This window comes from Embiotoca jacksoni, unplaced genomic scaffold, assembly GCF_022577435.1.
Source record: "Embiotoca jacksoni isolate LCO1_2020_lvr unplaced genomic scaffold, fEmbJac1.0.p SCAF_16, whole genome shotgun sequence".
NCBI classification, from domain to species: Eukaryota; Metazoa; Chordata; class Actinopteri; family Embiotocidae; genus Embiotoca; species Embiotoca jacksoni.
In genome coordinates, this window is record NW_027185296.1 from 7633395 (window position 1) to 7652414 (window position 19020).

At 43.3% G+C, this 19020-nt stretch overlaps 4 protein-coding genes across 4 annotated transcripts; 2 read left to right on the top strand and 2 right to left on the bottom strand.

Annotated features, from left to right (window-relative positions):
- Window positions 1-8: 8 nt before the first annotated feature.
- On the top strand, window positions 9-4647 carry LOC138198884 (transmembrane protein 205). Its single transcript, XM_069150616.1, has 4 exons — window positions 9-276; window positions 977-1203; window positions 1549-1712; window positions 1820-4647. Exons 2-4 carry the CDS (start codon window positions 1104-1106, stop codon window positions 2120-2122), a joined length of 567 nt encoding a protein of 188 aa, XP_069006717.1. The 5' UTR covers window positions 9-276; window positions 977-1103; the 3' UTR covers window positions 2123-4647.
- Window positions 4648-5473: 826 nt separating this feature from the next.
- On the bottom strand, window positions 5474-11957 carry LOC138198883 (nucleotide sugar transporter SLC35D2-like). The gene is made up of 12 exons (XM_069150615.1): window positions 11783-11957; window positions 11466-11499; window positions 11255-11341; window positions 10731-10798; window positions 10538-10609; window positions 10303-10371; window positions 9959-10061; window positions 9167-9259; window positions 8454-8521; window positions 8144-8222; window positions 7974-8056; window positions 5474-6905 (listed from the first exon to the last, which is right to left on the bottom strand). The coding sequence occupies exons 1-12, from the start codon at window positions 11890-11892 to the stop codon at window positions 6800-6802; spliced, it is 972 nt and encodes a 323-aa protein (XP_069006716.1). The 5' UTR covers window positions 11893-11957; the 3' UTR covers window positions 5474-6799.
- A 108-nt stretch (window positions 11958-12065) lies between these two features.
- Window positions 12066-17133, top strand: aqp12 (aquaporin 12). The gene is made up of 4 exons (XM_069150617.1): window positions 12066-12129; window positions 15831-16476; window positions 16724-16840; window positions 16928-17133. Exons 2-4 carry the CDS (start codon window positions 15882-15884, stop codon window positions 17050-17052), a joined length of 837 nt encoding a protein of 278 aa, XP_069006718.1. The 5' UTR covers window positions 12066-12129; window positions 15831-15881; the 3' UTR covers window positions 17053-17133.
- On the bottom strand, window positions 17094-18773 carry rpp21 (ribonuclease P 21 subunit). The gene is made up of 5 exons (XM_069150618.1): window positions 18623-18773; window positions 18396-18496; window positions 17912-17994; window positions 17636-17779; window positions 17094-17529 (listed from the first exon to the last, which is right to left on the bottom strand). Exons 1-5 carry the CDS (start codon window positions 18668-18670, stop codon window positions 17432-17434), a joined length of 474 nt encoding a protein of 157 aa, XP_069006719.1. The 5' UTR covers window positions 18671-18773; the 3' UTR covers window positions 17094-17431.
- Between the last annotated feature and the right edge of the window lie 247 nt (window positions 18774-19020).

Consider the following 19020-nt stretch of genomic DNA (forward strand, 5'->3'; position numbering starts at 1 on the left):
CATCACACACACAGAGTTTGTCTTTTTTTTTTGGAGTAGGCGTGAGCTTTTTTTAACCTGAAACTCTCGGGGGGAACCGGTCCCAGCAGTGTATTCAGAGCCGGCGGGGCGGGGACGGGGACGGGACGGTTCCGCTCCTCCTCCTCCTCCCTCTCCTCCTCCTCCTCCTCCCGTGGTGGGACTGGTAACGTGAGCTCCTGTCAGACAGTTTGATCGGCTCACTGTTCAAACCAAAGTCAGCTGCGACGAGCTGCCCGCAGACATTTGGCGACGCAGGTACGCAACAGTTTTTCACATTAAAGTCGGGAAGATTAACGCTGCGGGTTGTTTTTTACTCTTCAGGGTTGTGACGTCACTACAACGAACTTTACAGCAATAGTGAAACTTAACACGTTTTAACGACACGGGTCGTTTTTGGAGCTAGCTGTTAGCTGCTAGTCTCTAGTTTTATTACTTTCTATATACGGGTTTTTTTTTTTAATTTATTTTTTTTATAGTTAACTAGCAGCTGCTGTCAACCAGTTACCGAATAATTAAAGTCGCAAAGGTGACTTTGAAGGTTTATTGCAGCCGCACAACACGTTTATGCTTGTTGGAGTGAAAGTCTTCAGCGCTGCTGTTTCTTAACTTGCGACCTTTGAGTTTTCGCCTCCGTTTGCCGGCTGGAGATCCGCGGACTCCTTTTATTTCCCTTCTGGGCTGATCAGAGGTCAAGAAGAGGAACCTATTTCCCTCGACAAACAATGCGGAAGTTCCCAAACTATTTAGGGTACGCCGTGTCCAGCTCTGATTTCAAAAAAACGCCGACAGAAATAAAACCTCGACCTGTTTATGTCATTTATCCGGGATGCTGGATAAACTCGTCTCTGTAGTCCAGTAGCTACAGGAGTATCTTTAAACCGCCTCAAGTGAATGAGGCCACAAGTTGGAGCTCACTTGTGTGACGTCACAGCTGGTTGTGATTGTATGTTTGCAGAGACTCTGGACCGCAACATCAAAAAACAACAACAACAACAACAACAAAGGCAAGACCAGGGGTGCGAAACATTCCCTCCCTATTCCAGACGGTGGAGTCCAGATCGGAGGAAGGCCGTGGAGGAAGCATGACTACCGACCAGGAGCCCTCCTTCACCGTGAAGATGCTCCAGCTGCTGTTCCTCTCCACCTACTGGGGGATGCAGATTTGGGTCACCTTCATTTCAAGTTGGTACCGCACATAATACTCGCACGTACGGTTTGGAAATACGAATAAAAGAGCGGTGAGAAAAATGTCGAGGACGCGTAAGGTGTAGGTTTGTTGTCCTGGCCGTGTGACCGCTCCACCCACGGTGCACCGCAACAGCTGAGCTGGTTGGTTGGTGCTGCGGCACACCTGAATAGGTGCAAACATCATTTTTGTAAAGCACAAGTCGAAGGACCGGAGTGAGCGAATAAGCAACGTCTTGCATGCGTCGAGAAATCTCAACTCCTGCACGCGTCTGGAAGAGTTGAGACTATTTTGTATTATTTCTAAAACACGACCGTCCACACGCTCTGATTTCTGCACAGGCTTTGTGATGGACAACCACCTGAACAGACACACCTACGGGTTTATTCAGAGTCGTCTCGTCCCGTTCTACCTCCACCTGGGTTCGGCCTGCGCCTTCTTTAACCTCACCATCTACGCCGTGTACCATCCCAGCGACATGCTGGACGACAGAGAAGCCTTTCAGGTGTGTAGTTTGTTCCCTATGGTATGAATTATTATTATTATTATTATTTATTTATTTATTTTTTCAGAACATCTCCTTAATATCTTTCCTCTTCTCCCGCTCGCCAGATCTTCATCTTCTTCGTGTCGGTGACGGTTGCCGCGGTCAACGCTCAGTGGTTCGGCCAGATGACGTCGGAGATCATGGCAGACATGCATCTCATCGAGCAGGCGTGCGGACTGGGTCAGGACATCGGCCTGTCGTCGAACCGCGAAGCTTACTCCAAGCTGTGTGAGACGGACGTCAAATACAGACACCTCAGCAGCCGCCTGTGGCTGTACAGACTGCTGTCCTCTCTGTGTAACCTCTGCTGCATAGGCTGCAACTTCTACAGCCTGTGTTACATGGCTGAGAACCTGGTCACGCTGTAGACGTGACACACAGCAGCTGGACTGTCAAACTGTGTCAATCAGCCACTCACGAATCCACAAAGATGTTTCTGTTGTATGGAAGCAGTAATTTATGTATTTAATTCACGTCTTTCTTTCTTTCTCCGTCTGCCTGTCAGAGATGAGATGTCAGGTCAGCCTGGTTGCTCTTGTGCCTAGAGGGATAATGAAAGGATAGAGACTCATTCAGCGACAATCACGCCTCGTTCCTCTCCTGAATGTTGTAGCGGGATTAATCAGACTGCAGTAAGTAACGCGTCACCTTTCACCTAGTGTGGCTGACTGTGGCCTTCTTACTGTTACCACCACACTACGGTACCTTTCACTCTGCTTACACATGTGGAATGGTTGTTTTGTTTTTTTAAACTTGCAGTATCAGATATGCCATGGCAGAAAATATGCACTGCATCTTTTTATATTTAAGAAATAAAAAGGTTCCTTTCGTAAAGGGAACTTCTCCCGTGCTGCTCACTCCTGCTCCTACTGTTTGGGTGGAGTTCTGATACTTCCTCCACAGTGTGGTGTCACAGGTTTGTCCGGCTTACCGTATGTTACTTTAAGAGCGCCTGTGTGTGTGCGCTTCATATTTCAGAATGAAAGCTTGTTACTATCTTTAGCTCTCCTGGCTGCTACTGGTATGAAAAAGAAGGGATCAATCACTTTCACTACGGCATCCAGTCAGTGCTGCTTTCAACTCGCCCGAAACCTGCACCCACGATTTGATTTGATTTTTTTTTTTTTTTTTTTTTTTTTGTCTGTATTAGAAAGTATTGGTGAGTGAAAGTAGTTTCAGTTTATTGGTCTGTAAAAGAGCTGCGAGGCAGATGAAAGAGTCGTCGTTGCACAGCAGCTCGTTCTAGTCGAGAGCCGTCCGACAGGAAGACGCTCGCTCTGCTCCTGTTTGTCAGCGTGTCGAGGAGGAGGACGGCGCTGCTGTTCTGCAGACGAGCATCAACCCGCAGTGGTGACACGGATCAGAACTACTGGTTTGGCAGATTTGATGGTTGTAATAAACTGGTGGTTACGCACTGATTAAGAAAGTAGGATGGAGGCTGGATTTGGGGGATGTTTGAAAGTATCGTGCCGATGTGCCGAGTTGATGCGGGTCGACTTGGACTAAATGTCTGTTCGGATCCCCCAGAAGGTCACAGTGAGACAATTTTACGAGACCGAGGAAAATGTGTGGTTGGTGCGGGCATATGTCCCTCAGAAGAGAGGGTCATCAATATCAATACACCTTGTCGGTAGGGCTCCACAGACAAGCTTAAGAGAGATGTAAAACTGCATTGAGGTGGTTTTTGCTACTTAAAATCACAAAAATATCTTCTTAATATCAAGACTGCAAATAAAACGCCGGAAAAGTGCAACATAGGACCTTTAAAGCCCACAGCCGCAGGTTGTGGCAGTGACCACAGCTGAAGCTGGCTGTGCGTGGCGGATGTGGGTTTAAAATGTGGAGGAAAGAGAAAACAATGCAAGAGTAGAAAATTTTTTTTAAAAAAAAATCTCACTGTGACCTTTCGGGGGCGACACTACAAGACGGTGTATTTGAAGACCTGAATGACATCTCCGCATTCAGACCTTTCACTGGACATCCCAGGGCGATCTCCATTTGTGTTTTAACCTTGCAATGTGCCTGAGGGGGAAGTCACGTCCCATTTTGTTAATAACGGTGAAGGATGTAAACGAGTCTGTAGGGTCTCTATCTTGAATTCCTCTACTGTGTTTCGCTTTGTTTTATAACGGCTCAAGTTTTCTGTACGTCGACGTGTTTGTGTTCAAACATTATAATCTGTCTGTTGGGGAAAATATGCAGCCGGGAACTGTTGTACTCTCATCAAAGCTGTGCAGGATAGTTCTCAGGCTGTTTTTAAGTCCTATTGGAGCACCTTTGAATTGTTGTTTCACATTTGAGCAGAATGGATCTGCTCAATATTGTTTTTAGTTGTCTTTTTACACACGGATATTTTATGAAACCCTTTCCTATCATGACTGCCTCAGTGACACCGTTTGATCAATGTAATTCTCCTTTCCTTTGGTGTCCGTCTGTCGATCTATAACGTGTCAGTTCAAACCAGGACCTCCATAATAAGTCAAGACTTATGAAGCTTTATGCTTTCTATGTGCCCGTTTATGGCAAAAACAAGGCAAAATTAACAAGTGGCAGTTTTAAACTGTGCATATAGTATTTCTGTAATACTGCTTATAAGCTCAGCCAGTTTATATTGATATTAAATCTGAATGCAAGTCAGGTGACTTGTGTGAGTAAACACAAAAGCTGTGATTGGATGCACATTTATTTATGGGTGCTAATGCCAGTTTCTTGTTCAGCTTGAGATAACAAGTTAAGGGCATAACTGTTAGATGGACATGTTTATTATGTAATTTAAGCCCGGTGTGGTCAGAGCCAATCATGAGCTGTTAACATCAGAGGGTTTGTGTCAAAGATGTTTCTACACGTGTGATCTTTTTTTTAATTTTTTTATATTAAAACATGTTTTCTATCAGTTCCATGCTTCAGCCCTTTTTTTTTTTTTTTATTGAATTCAGATTCAACTTGTGTTACACCGTTTTGTCTCTGCATCATTAAAAAGGAAACTGACTGAGGCTGAATTAACTCGGTGTCATGAAGGATGTTGCATATTTTGAGTGAACAGTGAATAATTGTAGCCTTGTGCGTTACTGATGTGCGCTTGCAGAGAGACTCGGCCCACACTCCTGGACGCATGCCAGTACTGAGAGATCAATAAGAAGACGTCATTAAGTTGTATGACAGAATGGATTTGACCATCAAGTTCCTGGTCTTCTGCGACTCCCAGTGGTGAATTAAGAAAAAAAAAAAAAAAAAAAAAAAAGAAGATTGGCAGCTTAAGCCTTGAAACACCAAGAATTAATGAGCTGAAAACTGAACTGCATTTGTCATTAAGAATTTGTACACATAATAGATTTGTATGCTTCAAAGGGGAGTTATAAAATTTTTATCAGGTGTGCAGCTTGAAAATCAAACTGTTTTTTTTTTTTACAGATTTGACAGAAGGGGGAACTGTTGTCCTACTGCAGCTTAATGATCAGCTGCAAACAAACAGCCTCCGTTATAGAGCCCAGCGGAAGAAACCATCATTTAGTAGTATCAGAATGTCTTAAAAAAAAAAAAGGATAATAATGAAATATTTATTAATTTAAAAAAGACTCGTACCATAGCACAAGAAAAATCTTGGATGAGTAATATCAGAACAGCTATCTCTTCTTTGATGGTAAACACTACATCATGTACAACATAAATATTCTGTTAGATGCCAAAATGACTTGATCACAACCTGATCAACAAATACATCATGTCAAGAGAGGTTTATTTTAATGGAAAAATACATCACCGTGTTTCAGCTACAAATCCATGATTACTGTGTTTGAGATGAGATCAGCATTAACAATTCACAAGCTGCTCCACCTACAAAATGAATTAGTCTATAAAAGTAATAAATATAAAAGGATGTAGATACAAAAATGTTTAAAAAAAAAAAAAAAAAGTCAACACTCGTACCCGATTATTAAACATTTAAATAACCAAGTTCCTTTTGTAATACTTGAAAAAAAACAACTAAAAATTACATTTCAGGAAAGTACGTTAATCTCAACAACGGATGTAACAGGAGGGGAGGCAATTTGTTTGCACTGCTTTACAGGTGCTACCCCAGTTAAAAGTGCGATAAACAAACAAAACAAACAAAAACCAAATGGATCCTCTTGTTCAAATAACAAACCATAAGTACTGTTTGTTAATTCTGCATAGAGAGAACCAGTTACAGCTTCGAGGAGTTCACAACAAACATTCTGTAATACTGAGGGAGCAAAATGTAAACCGTCAACTTATATTTATCCCCCCCCCCAAGGGAAAAAAAAAAAAAAAAGGAGGCAGCAACATAATTTAAAGCCACAATCCTTGATGGGACCTGACAGCCCACTGCCCATCCACTTTGGTTGTTTGAAGGTTTGATCACTGTCGTTACCGTCCGTCTGCAACAAGCTTATAACAGTGTTTGCGCAAAATAAATCAAAAGAAATGTACGAGGATAAAGACTGAACCAACAGAAAATGACAGTGTCAGTGCATTTCACTGTGCTCAGAAGGCATCTGAAGTTACATTCCTTGTAAACAGCAAAACAGAAAAGGCAATAGAATGAAGGATTGTGCCTTTAAAATAACCATTACTTAATATTCTTAGCATTCATACACACCCATGTTTAAAACAGTGGATGAATCCAGCTGTTTGAGAAACATTACATCATCCCAACACTTGACTTTAAATGTTCCGTTTGTCTAAATATTAAGAAATGTTTTCATATAAATAGTATTGGTTCCCTTGTTCTCAATACTCGCACGAAAAGTATCAAAATAAGATTTTTGTTTTTGTTTTAAAAAGAAAATACCGTCTAAAAGTCAACCTACAGTCCCTCTGGAGGGTTTCGTAACCATGGCAGCAGCAGGAGAGGCACGGTGACGGCATGGCTCCATTTCCACAAAAACACACAAAGGAAGTGTCCTGGAATACCGTTCCCACCAATCCCGTGCCTTTGCTGCTTAAATACTCCATAAATAAAAGTCGTAATAAAAAATAAGAGTTCGTCAGCATAAAAAATAAAATAAAATCCAGTGTGTCTGTCATACAACCACCTTGCCCTTGATGTCCAGCTTGGTGTTTTCAGTCGCTTTGTTGGACTGCTCCTCTGTCAGAGTGATGTACGAGTACACCAGGCTGCCAGCGATACTGCAGTGAAACAGAGAGACAGTGTTAGAGTTAACAAACAGATGAAGACGACAAATGAACGTGTATTTACAGCAAAAAAAAACTCAACAATCAGGTGGTCGGGTTCACGATCAGGAGCCGAGGAAAGGTGAACATGTTACAGCTCCTCACAGGTAAAAAAAAAAAAACGGGTCATATTCCCCCAACAAGATCCAGCGTGCACCTCCACATTCCTGCAGCGCAGTGACACAGTCACGTCAGCAATAATATCAGCGGCAGCACCGACTTTCTCCCACCAGATGCAAATCAGATACGATCAAACAGTTACCGTCAGCTGCTGTTCCCAGTGACACACCAGAGCAATTATCAAGCTAATACCCGACATGGTTTATTTTAATGAACTGAATTATAAATGAGTTATTTGTGAGGCTTTTACATCAACACTTTTCATGGAAAGGAAACTGTTTGGAAACTTCTACAGTGCAGCTGAAGGTGCTGGGAATGTTGTTTGTTTCTCAAGAATTTGGTCTTAAACCTAAACATAATCAATGATAAGTTGGACCCAGTAGAAGTGCGACCAAAGTTATTAGAATTCACCATGAACTAAACATTTTATGGAAATCAATTTGGGGTGGAGGGAAGAACCTAGTACTGTGATATTTTGTGTGACAATCTTCTATCAATGCAAATACACCAAGTAATGATAGCTTATAAATAAACTGATCAGGTGCTCGCATCATTCATGACTGTTGGTCAGTGTGTTTACGTGACCGTCCCACTTTGCAGCAATAAAAATGACTGATGTTGACAAAGATTTCCTTTGGTGACATCATTTGCTGTTGAAGAGGGTAATAAATCCCAACATGACGATACTTCGGTCACGATAGGATAGTATTGTGATCTTAAAACAATTTGCAATATGCCGAGTATCATGATAATATCCTGCGATGGGGCCACCACTGATTCCCACTCCTAAAACCAAACCGACGTGCTTTATGTCCCTAAACGCCGAAGGTCTGCCCTGAACCGTCGTTGAAAGTCTTTGAGGTTTGAGTGCACATTAGACAAAATAACTTTGTGATTTCATACCTGATGTTTAAACCTATGAAGTTAGTCCAAGAGAAAATGTAGTCCCCACTGAACACCATCCCGATGTATGTCACCAGCACATTCTGCGAAACATAAAACAATCTTAATGTAGCCAACAGTTTAGTGTCGCAGCGTATTTAACTGTGACTTCACAACACAGTGCAGCTCACCTTGATGCATCCCACGATCGTAGTAGTTAATGCCGAGTTGTATTGTGTACAGAGCACAGTGGAATACATCAGAACAAACCTACAACAACAACAAAAAATATAAAAACAACAGTTCGGAGATATTTGTTCAAGCATGAAATAAGATTTCACAATCTTAAAGCAACATTGCAAACAAAGGATCTTTGTGAGCTTTACACTCAGCGGTGGCCTCGAATCTACATTTCATTACTAATACCACAGGCATTTGGCAATAAAGCACATGTGCCACGCAAAACAGTCTATACACGCCCGGTTTAGGCCTGTGACTCACCCCATGATGCAGGAGAGGATGAACTGGGAAAGGAAAAATGCATCTGACCAACCATCATACTCCACGGCCTGATGGGAGAAGCACGGCATAAGAAACACGCACACACATGAAAAGCACACAGAATGAAGCCAGATAGGCAACTTCATATTACAAATCACTTGTTTCGCAAGAAATGTAAAATCACTGCGTATGGATGAATCCGGTCTGACATTCGGTGGAAGAAGTGATGGCGTAAGGTGGCCGAGAACCGAGGAGTTCGAAGGAGTCGGTGACGAGGCGAGCGACACCGCGAACGTGTGCAAACTTGAAAATCCAACGCAGACTCTCCACGGGCTTCAGAAAGGCAGCAGTCTGTATCTCTACTGTGGTTCTTCAAGTCGAGGGAAGTTGCTGTAATAACTCCCCGATGTGCATAATGGCATCTTTGTGCCTTTCTGGCTGCTGGGCCCCAGCTGGGCAAACCAGAAGGTCCCTGCCAACACTGACCAAAGACGGCTCATATTTACAGCACACGCCCAGGCTTACACGTGCTCTATGTGCTCTCACTTAAACTTGGGACGAAGCCCTGCAATAACTTAGCGGAGCCAAGGCCATAAACTCACGACGAGCTTTTGATTTGATGGTTGAGCTACTGTGAAGAACAGCTGTGAATGAAAAGAGGTTTGAAAGAAGCTTATCAACAACAACAACAACAGAAGAGCGCAGCTGCTCACCTTCTGCACATCTCCAGTCAGGTGAGCCAATACCAGAGTGGGAATGATCATGAAAAATGCGTTATAATACAGTACTCCATATTTTCCTAACTCCTGGGGGGAAAAAAAGAAAAACAAAGAAGAGCAGAAAAAGAGATGAGAAAGGAAGCAACAGAAACACAAAAACAGAAGCCGAGCCTGAACAGAGAGAGTTATTCACAAGCATTTCAGTGCATTCCTCACTAACTAGCATACAGATGTCTCGCACGGCCGACTCGCTGCACCAACTGGAAGCTCTCGTTTGCATTTGTGTGGTTCTGTTTGACACGACTTCATCTTTCACCGTTGTCCGTCACACACACACACAAACTCACCAGTCAGTCTCGCTGCAGCAGATGGTGCTCTACAGACATCACAGACTAAATCTGGATCCAGTTCTGCTTTTGCTGTAACGCGAGAGCTCAGTAGTCTGCTCATGTGACAAAAAAAGAAACGACAAGCCTTTTCCGACTCAACACTCCGACCGTTTTTAATCCGACAGTTAAAATGCAAGAAAATGGTCTAAAATAATTAGTAAAGTAGCACAGGAGTATTTTTGAATCCCCTGGAGTCTCCGACTTTTAAACACTGATAATTAAATCAACTTAGTGGGGAGTGAAAAGAACTGACTCGAGGTATTTGTGCACACTGAGTTCTTTAAGCCAGACGCTGAAGGACAGTTTGGGTTCCTTACATTCACCAACATCAGCTCAATGCCAAAAACAGCTCCTTCCCAACAATGGTCACTATTCATCAGATGGTGCTGCCACATACCTTCGCATCCAATTTTTGTTTCACGTAGGCTCCGTTGGCTGCAGTCAGCACGTCGTTCAGCAGGATGAACACGTAGCCTTGCAAGTCAAAGGACAAGTCGGCACTACGAACAGAGATGAGAGAAAGCAATGGAAAGTGGTCAGACAGTAAATAAGTCTTCCGTCGCTGGCTATTTGCTGTGTTTCGGCAGTGCTCCTTGAACTACAGATGTCCAACGTGTGTTTAATGACTCTGAAATGTGGACGTATATCAGGACAAGGCCACCCTTTGTAGTGAAGGTGACTCAGGTCTGTTTAACAGCCGGGACACCTGGACGCGGGACACCTGGACGCAGCGCAACTTACCTGGCGGCTATAAACGCCCCAAGGATCATAGTAAATACTGTCAACTGGACTGGCCTGGAGAATTTCTTCCTGTCACGATTAAAAGACAAGCAGAGCAATGAAATTCGATCAGACTGCTTTCAGCTGCAAATAAAAGCCACCATCGCCGTACAAAGAGAAAGGCCGGGCCTCCCACTGAACCAGGAGGTCACTAAATGAACAGGAAAAGTGGGTTATCCCTTGTGTGTCGTCTTACTTGAGCAGAAATCCCTCAGCCAGCATAGTGAATAAGATAGAGAACCTCCTGAGGACAGTGAACATTGGCAGGCTGGTGGAGGAGGACAAAGACACAAATTTAGGTCAATGATGAAACAAAAAAAATTTAACAGCCCCGTCCAGTAAATTCAACTTCCCTGAACCATCTAGTTTGTTCAGAGTTGACGACTTACTTCAGCCTTTTAGTTCCAAACAGACCAGTGATTTGATTTCCCACGTAAAGGAGAGGTAGAGGAAACGTCTAGGAAACAAGGAATACACAGGAAGTTTTGCTGAGAAAGAGCAGCGCTATCATTGCTAATACAATTACAGGGTTAACTCATGAAACTTAATAGGCGGCATTCATTGAAAATCTATTTTAAAGCAAAAGTACTGAAGAAAGATGCTCGTTTATGGCGTGGTAAACTTAACGTTAGGGTTTCTGAATGGACCCCCTTAAAAATGTCTCATTTTGTCCCCATCAACGGTCCACAATCAAATAAAAGATGTTCTGTTTATTATAATGGAGGACTAAAAGCAACCAGGACATTTTCTTATTCCAGAAGCTGGAATCACTCAAAACAATCTACTGATCATAATTTCCTGTCGATCAACTAATTGTTTAATTGGTAGCAGCTCTGTTGGGTGTAATTGGGAGTGTTTGTCCTGCAAAACAAGACAATGCGGAGAGTTTCCCCACTCCAAGGTTGAGGCTCACCTTGCGAGGTATGCTCTCATCAAAGTCAGGGAAGCTGATCACCCTCGCAGCCTTGCCCACCCACAGCACAACCACCGTGGCCAACATCTGCACACACGTTCAACATGAAATCAAGTCAGCTTTGAACCATATTGGGTGTGTGGCAAAAAAAAAAAAATGAAGGACAAAAAAAAAAAAAGGTGTGGGTGGAGGAGGGGGACATTCAACTTACTTGTCCTATTCCGACACATATTGAAGACGGAAACCTGAGACAGAAGAGTACAGTCCCCAGTTAACGTCGACAATAGTTAGTAAACAACGACAAAACACTGGAAGGATTAAATGTAGCTCCATGAAAATGCTCCAGAAAGGGGAGCTTTCCTGTCTCCCGTCTGGACCGCAAGTTGGTTCCAAAGTTGCCGCGAAGCCAACGAGCTCCGCGGCGTCGGCTCCGTTATCCAGCCGACGCGCAACTTCCAGCGGCTACGTTAGCCAACATGGCAGCTTTTCAAACGGTTCACCGTCAACGGGAACCAGCGGGGCCGTTACCTGTAGTTCGTGAGGACGCTTTTGTTCACCACGACGATCAGGAACGAGCTCAGACCGTAAAATCCGGCGGCAAACAGCTTCACGAACAGTGTCAGAGGTTTGTCCGCCATCCCCGACCAGCTCTCATTCCTCTCTGACTGTCGCTTCTTCCTCTGCCATCTCTTCACTGGTTCACCCCCCCTCACCCCCCCCTCCCCCTCTCTCCTCCCCCCTCCTCCTCCCCGCCCCCCCGACGCCGTGCGCGCGCACACCCTCACAACACGTGCACGTCGACGTTTCACAACTTCCGGCTCGAAGCCTTGAACGTCGGAGAGCATTCAACACGGTCCCTCGGTTTAACGTCAGAAGTGAGGTTTTGTACCAACCTGGCACTGCTATTTTATTTTAATTTTTTTTTAGTAGTCGGTTGAAAACTTAAAGCAGCTGCTTTAAGAGATGTCTGTTCCGCAACTTTACTGTCACCCCATAGATATGTCTGGCAGCATGGCACTTCCTGGTTTTTAACCTGACGTGATTCATTTAATCCAGGCCTGGCCAACCCGCGGCTCTTTTACGTTCATATCAACATTTGTGTTTGTGTTTTGTTTGTTTTTTGTGCGTGTTCGCTTCGCTTGAGTTCAATATGGTATTTTCGTCAAACGTGCATGAGGTGAATTTCCGCAAAGCAGGAGGGGCAAACCCAGTCGAGTAAACAATTAGTGTCAATTTCGCTCTCAAAATGGCAGGAAAAAAATGCACAGCTAAACGAAAATATGAAGATGAACACAGGACGTTTTTAACAGAGTGGGAAAGTTTATATTTTTTTGTTGAACGTAATGGCGAGCCAGTCTGCCTGATATGTCAGACGTCATTAGCGCATTTCAAAGCTTCAAATCTTCAGCGCCACTTCAGCTCACTGCTAACATCGACCAGGGATTTCCAGAGACTGTCACGCTTGCATCGTATCAACTGGCTTGGGACATTGCACGGGCTAAAAAACCACACAATGAAGGGGAGTTCGTTAAAAAATGCCTCAGTGACGTTGTTGAAATCTTGTCTCCTGAAAACGACAAACTAAAACGGATGGTATCAGATGTCCAACTGTCCCGCCACACTGTTGAACACAATATCGGACATTAACACGGCTGTTGAATCACAGCTGCACTCTGACCTTCAACATGTGAGTATTTTAGTGTCGCATTGGATGAGAGTTGTGACGTACAAGACGAGCCTCAGCTGGCAATATCTACACGGTCTGTGTCAAAAGATTGTGTGATCAAAGAAGGACTCCTTGATGTTGTGCCATTAAAAGACTGAACCCGTGGCATAGATGTGAAAGAAACAATGATGGCTGCATTTGCGAAAGCAAATCTGCCCGTACCGAAGCTAACTGCAGTAGCCACGGACGGAGCGCCGGCCATGATCGGATCTGTGAACGGACTTGTGGGGCTGTGCAAAGCTGACCAAACATTTCCCCAGTTTTGGGATTTCCATTGCATCATCCACAGGGAGCAACTCGTGTCTAAATCATTGAATTTAGACGACGTCATGAAGCCTGTGATGGAAATCGTCAACTACATCCGCACACATGCGTTTAACCACAGGCAACTCAAGGATCTCATCGCTGAGCTGGACCAAGGACTTCCAGGTGACCTGCCGCTGCACTGTGAGGTGGCTGTCAAAAGGCAAGGTGCTCGCTCGCTTCTTTGAGCTTTTGGATGCCGTGAAGCTGTTCATGGAAGAGAAGGACAAGGACTATCCCGAGCTCTCGGACCTCGAGTGGATTATGGATCTGGCCTTTTTGGTCGACATGCTGTGTCACTTGGACAGACTGAACCTGACCCTGCAGGGTAAGTTAAAAATGCTGCCTGACCTGGTGCAAAGTGTGTTTGCGTTTGTCAACAAACTGAAGCTGTTCAAGGCGCATATTCAAAAGGGAGATTTAACGCATTTTCCCACTCTGCTAAAAGCCAGCGGGCAAGTCACCAGCGCCGCCCTGAATAAGCAAAGAGCCAGATATGCAACACTGGTTGAAAACCTGCACGAAAGCTTTGTCATCCGGTTCCGTGATCTACAACTGAAAAGGCCACAGATGTTCCTCTCGACCCATTTAATGCGGAGACGGACTGTTTGAAAGCCCCGCTAGTCACAGATGAGGCCGCGGCTGAGTTGGAGATGATCGATCTTTGTGAGGAGGACCAACTGAAACCTGCTTTAAGGGAAGGGACCATTGAGTTCTGGAAAAGTGTGCCAATGGAAAAATACCCCAATGTCAAACAGGCTGCGCTTAAGATACTGTCAATGTTTGGGTCAACATACGTCTGAGTCTGTGTTTTCTACCCTGAAACACGTGAAATCAAAGCATCGATCTGTTCTGACTGACACCCATGTGAAAGAATTGCTTCGAGTGGCAACAACAGAATACAAGTCAGATTTGAAGAGGATTGTTCAAGGCAAGGGATGCCAGAAGTCGCACTAAGCAACATGCATAGTAAAAGAAAAACACTATTGTAAATTATTATGTTTTTGTTTGTGGACTTTGTTGAACTGAGAGTTTGTGTGTGTGAGACAGTGCACACAATGTTCATTGTTGAAAATGACTGGCCTGTGGTCTTAGTACTGTAGGAGTCCATTTCTGTCATTATCATGTTGGTGTGTGACATGATAATGTCACACAATAAATTTGGCTGAGCAGAGGTGTGTGTGTAAGAGGAAGGGATGGGGTGATGTTCATGTGTGCCCATGTGTATGATGTGGCTCTTTGCGGTAACACAGTAAAAAATGTGGCTCTTAGTCTCTGACTGGTTGGCCACCCCTGATTTAATCCAATCATAAATTATGAATTCGTTGATTACATTAAATTGGGGTTATCGCTACAGTTTGGGAGCCATAAGTAACCGGTACACTTAATATATATTTTATATTTTTTTACTGCTATTTTATTGCTTTTCTATTGTTCTATTGTTATCTTATTGCTTCTGTATGCTGCTGTAGCGGAAAAAAAAAATGTCCCCTCGGGATTAATAAAGTAACTACCTAGCCTAACCTAACCTAACCTAACATTTAATGTTCTGAGACAGTACACGTGTTGCTGTTGTCTAGATGTTGTCTAACATGGTCTAATCTGTGACCTTCTGCTAAGAGTACCACTGTAAACATCTTAAATATTTCACCACAAGGCCACAATAAAACAGAAAGAGACAGAGACGTAATTCTTACAGCTTTGACCCATAAATCAGCTCCTGATTTTGTATCTTTGCTTTATTTTGAGAGCATAACAAGAAAGATATTTACTACAAGTAGTTTGGTACGGAGCCCCGTTTGTACCATTTGTTTTTGAGTTTATATTATTGTTTTTTAATTTTTTTTATTTCAATGGTAGGTTTTTCTTCATCCTGTAAAATTACATCTCTTCAATAAACTGCAATGAAAAGGAAAAAGTCTGGTTCTCCTTTCATGGTATGCTTAACAATGTAAACCCTACCTGTGAAGTAAATGGTAAATGCAAACTGTAACAGTGGATTACTGTTTTTATTTTTAAATTAATTGGTCTTCAGCGATGGAATCAAGTCAGGAGGGCTTAGTGACACTGTAAAAACGTTTTAGGCCAATTCATCACCTACGCTTATTTTGTGGAAACTGACTTGTATGCTAGGCTTCACAGTAGTTTATGTCCTTTAGTGTTGCCTTTTTATAAAACGATTTCCCTTTGAGTTCCAAGTATGGAGTAAAATTTACTCAATTATTTTAAACACTAACTTGCACCCCTGCTGCGTACTGAATTTAGATACACGAGATGTATAGTTGTCATTTTAGAAAATGTTATCTCAGGCAAAACACCAGAAATTCAGCCATTTAGTAATCAGAAAACTATTTACAGTATGTGTTTTCCTCAGAGAAGAAGTCATAATTTAAATAAATACAACTATAAGTGACCACTAAATGAAGGCCACCTCCTTGACCTGACCTTCCAGAGGCCCGTGTATATTTTGGCAGGTGGTTGTGGGATAAAAACGTGACGTGTTTCTGATAAGAAGTGTGACTGTGTATGTGCCACGTTGTCAAACAGAGCCCAGTTGGTGAGTCGACCCCTCATTAAAGAGGACATCTGATCTGAATCATGTCTGGACTGAACGCATCCCTCGGATACGTCCTGGCTGTTGTGATTTTTGCCGCCTCGGTTCGGAGACTCGTTAAAAAATGGCCGAGGTTCATCTTCATTTCGGAGCTTGCCTCCTCCTTCATGCTGGTGGCGTGCCGGCTGGAGGTGCAGACCATTGTGGAGGTGGGTGAGTGGGCCGGGGGCTTGGGTCCTGATGTGACCGTTACCATGATGTTTGTGGTGCTGCTGATCCACGGTGTGGTCTGTGGGGGGGCGTTGGGGAACCCCAGCCTGGTCATCCAGACGTTCCTGCAGCTGGAGGCCGGCACCTTGTCCGCACTGCTTGCTGTGGCAGCCCAGTTCGTCGGGGCTCACCTCGGTCTCCTTGCAGCTGTATACTACTGGAGCCTGGAGCTGACGGACATGCACATGATCAAAAACCTGATGGCCAGAGAGTGCAGCACATCCCTGCTGGTCTCTGTGCTTCATGGCTTTTTCACCGAGAGCGTCTGTGCACTCATCTTCCACCTCATCCACTTGAGCCTGAGACGCAGATCTGCTCTGATCCGGGTGCCGCTGATCGCTGTGCTCCTCACGTTCCTGTCACATACAGGTAAGTAGGTGAACTGACCCTTTCTTTGTCATCCCTGCATTTAAAAAGCATTTAGTTGTGCATTTTATCTGCTTCTTCACAGACACCACACAAAGGATCCGTTATTTCCAAAGATTCTTTAAATGTGCTTCGATACGTTTTTTTCATATAAAAGATGAAACGTTTTAGGATTTAATGTGTGCTTCCACTTTCTTCAAAAAGTATGTAACTAAAAGCACAAACTCCACCTGTCATTTCTCTTGTCCAGCTCGAGGCTACACCTCAGCTTACGTAAATCCAGCGTTGTCGTACGGAATCACCTTCTACTGTACTGGGTTCACCTTCCTAGAGTATGCACTGGTCTACTGGCTCGGCCCTCTCACTGGTAAACTACATTGACTGAATTATATGATCATGTGCTGTCAGTTCTTTAACAGTCAAAAGTGTTAACAGTGAATGTCTGATTTTCTAGGCATGATTCTGGCTCTTCTCTTGTACATGGGCCGTATTCCGAAGATTTTTGCCAAGAATCTGCTGTATTTCCAGAGGACCCGCTTCAGAGTGCCGAAAGGAGACAAAGCAGAGAAGAAAATGTGAACGATCCCCCCCTCTTCAAGAATCAACTTGACAACCGATGCTCAATGGTCAAGATATGTTTACTTCAATTTAGCAGCCTGTGTGGGAAATTAATACCAAAAAGTCTATCATATAATTCCATTCTTTTCCCTAGTTTTTAATAAAACCATGACTGAAGTTTTCCCTTTGGAACAAACCCACCATGTCCAAAGTGTAAGGAAACATGTAGTGGCCCTCTAGTGGGGACACTGTTACTCACAGCAATAGCTGTAGATAGAAAAGGCCCAAAATTTTGAGATTTACAGAATATAATTTTTCATCTAAATAATACTAATTAAAAAAAACGTCCTCCGTCGATGGACTTTGTAACACAAGGAGGTGAAGAGGGGAACTGCTGCTGCTATGTGCTGGCAGCCCTCTGAGCAGCACTGGCTTTGGAAGATTGTGACTTGTCAGGCTTTGTGTCTTTTGGCTTGTTTTTAGCAGACGTGCCTGGATCTGTGGAAGAGAAAGTGCAGTTATTACCAGGTTTCATTTTGCAACTGAAAGGTGAAATAAAACGTTTTTTTTTTGTTTTTTTTTGCAGTTTAGTTATGATTGTTACCTTGTAAACCTGGCTGCTTTTGCTGCTCCATCTGAGCCTCGGGTCGGTCGGCCCATAAACAGTAATCTGGATTATTCAGGAAGGTCTTGCTCTGGCCACAGCTGAGACACCTCATCACAGTGAAGCGAGTCCTGCCGTTTTTTCCTAATGGGGGAAAGTCAGCAAACACCACTAAACATATATACACATAAATTGACTGACTAAAACCTGCACAACATCTACTTATAGTCACTATGTGTAATGTGAGATAAGAGGGGAAATGACAAGATGGCTTACTTCTTTGTCTTGTTGTGGCAGTTACACCTGGGATGAGCAATGAGCAGCACTTCTTGCACAATGTCCTCTTTACTGATGGATCTCTGCAATAAAATGAACCCCCAAAAAGTTATTCTATCCCTCAATAAATTCCAGTTTATGGCTATCAGCCCCAAGCCCATTGATTCCTAGTAAAGATGCGAGTCTTTTAAGTCACAAATGTTTAGCTTCAGTTTTTTTTTTTTTAAAAAGGCTGAGTAATTGTTTGTAACTGCTGGGCACTGTATGTGTCCATAAATATTACTCAAATAAGAGGAAAGAGTATATTTGTTGAGGACTATTTTCAACTGTGGATTAAGACACTTTTACCCCTGTTCACGACAATAAAGAGACATAACACAAAGTCCAATAGAATGGCTTTCTCGTGTGCTTTTAATAGGTTTTGGTCAAAAAGGAGCTTTATGTCACAAATAATCTCGAGATCCTTTTAATAGACTCAACTTACTGTCTGAGAACTAAACGTTTTGCAATCGTCTTCTGTGTGAAGCAGTAGAAACGAGCCAGCTCCACGTTGACCGGATTTTGAGATAAAACACAATGTGCAGCCTGTAGAGATAAAACAACAACAACAACAAACAACTTGAGTGACAGCTGCTTAGAACGCTAGCTAGCATGTTAGCCACGTGATCGCCGCCGAAGTCATCGCAACAGGAACTTTAAACATGTTCAAACCTGGTAAAGATAGTTCAGTCTTTGGTGAGCTTCTTTATGGAAAGCCATTTCAAACAAAGGTCAGACAACAGAGGCTCTCAGTACGGTCCTGATATTACAGCGGCTTCACGTTGAGCAAAAACTGCAGCCTGCACTCCGCCTGAAGCAACAACGATTATACTTCCGGGTCAATCCTCCAAAATAAAGGCGCACATCAAATTGACAGCGAAATTTGATCAGGAAGATACTACTTCAAAATAAAAACACTCCCGAGGTCTGTTAACTTGCATTAAACTTGCATCTGCGCTGTAGAGTTTAGTTATACAAACACAAAGTCAACAGACAATAATTAAATAACTTCATTGATTTTACTATATTTAGTAGAGAACGGATTATCCTAGTCAGACGCATATTGTTTT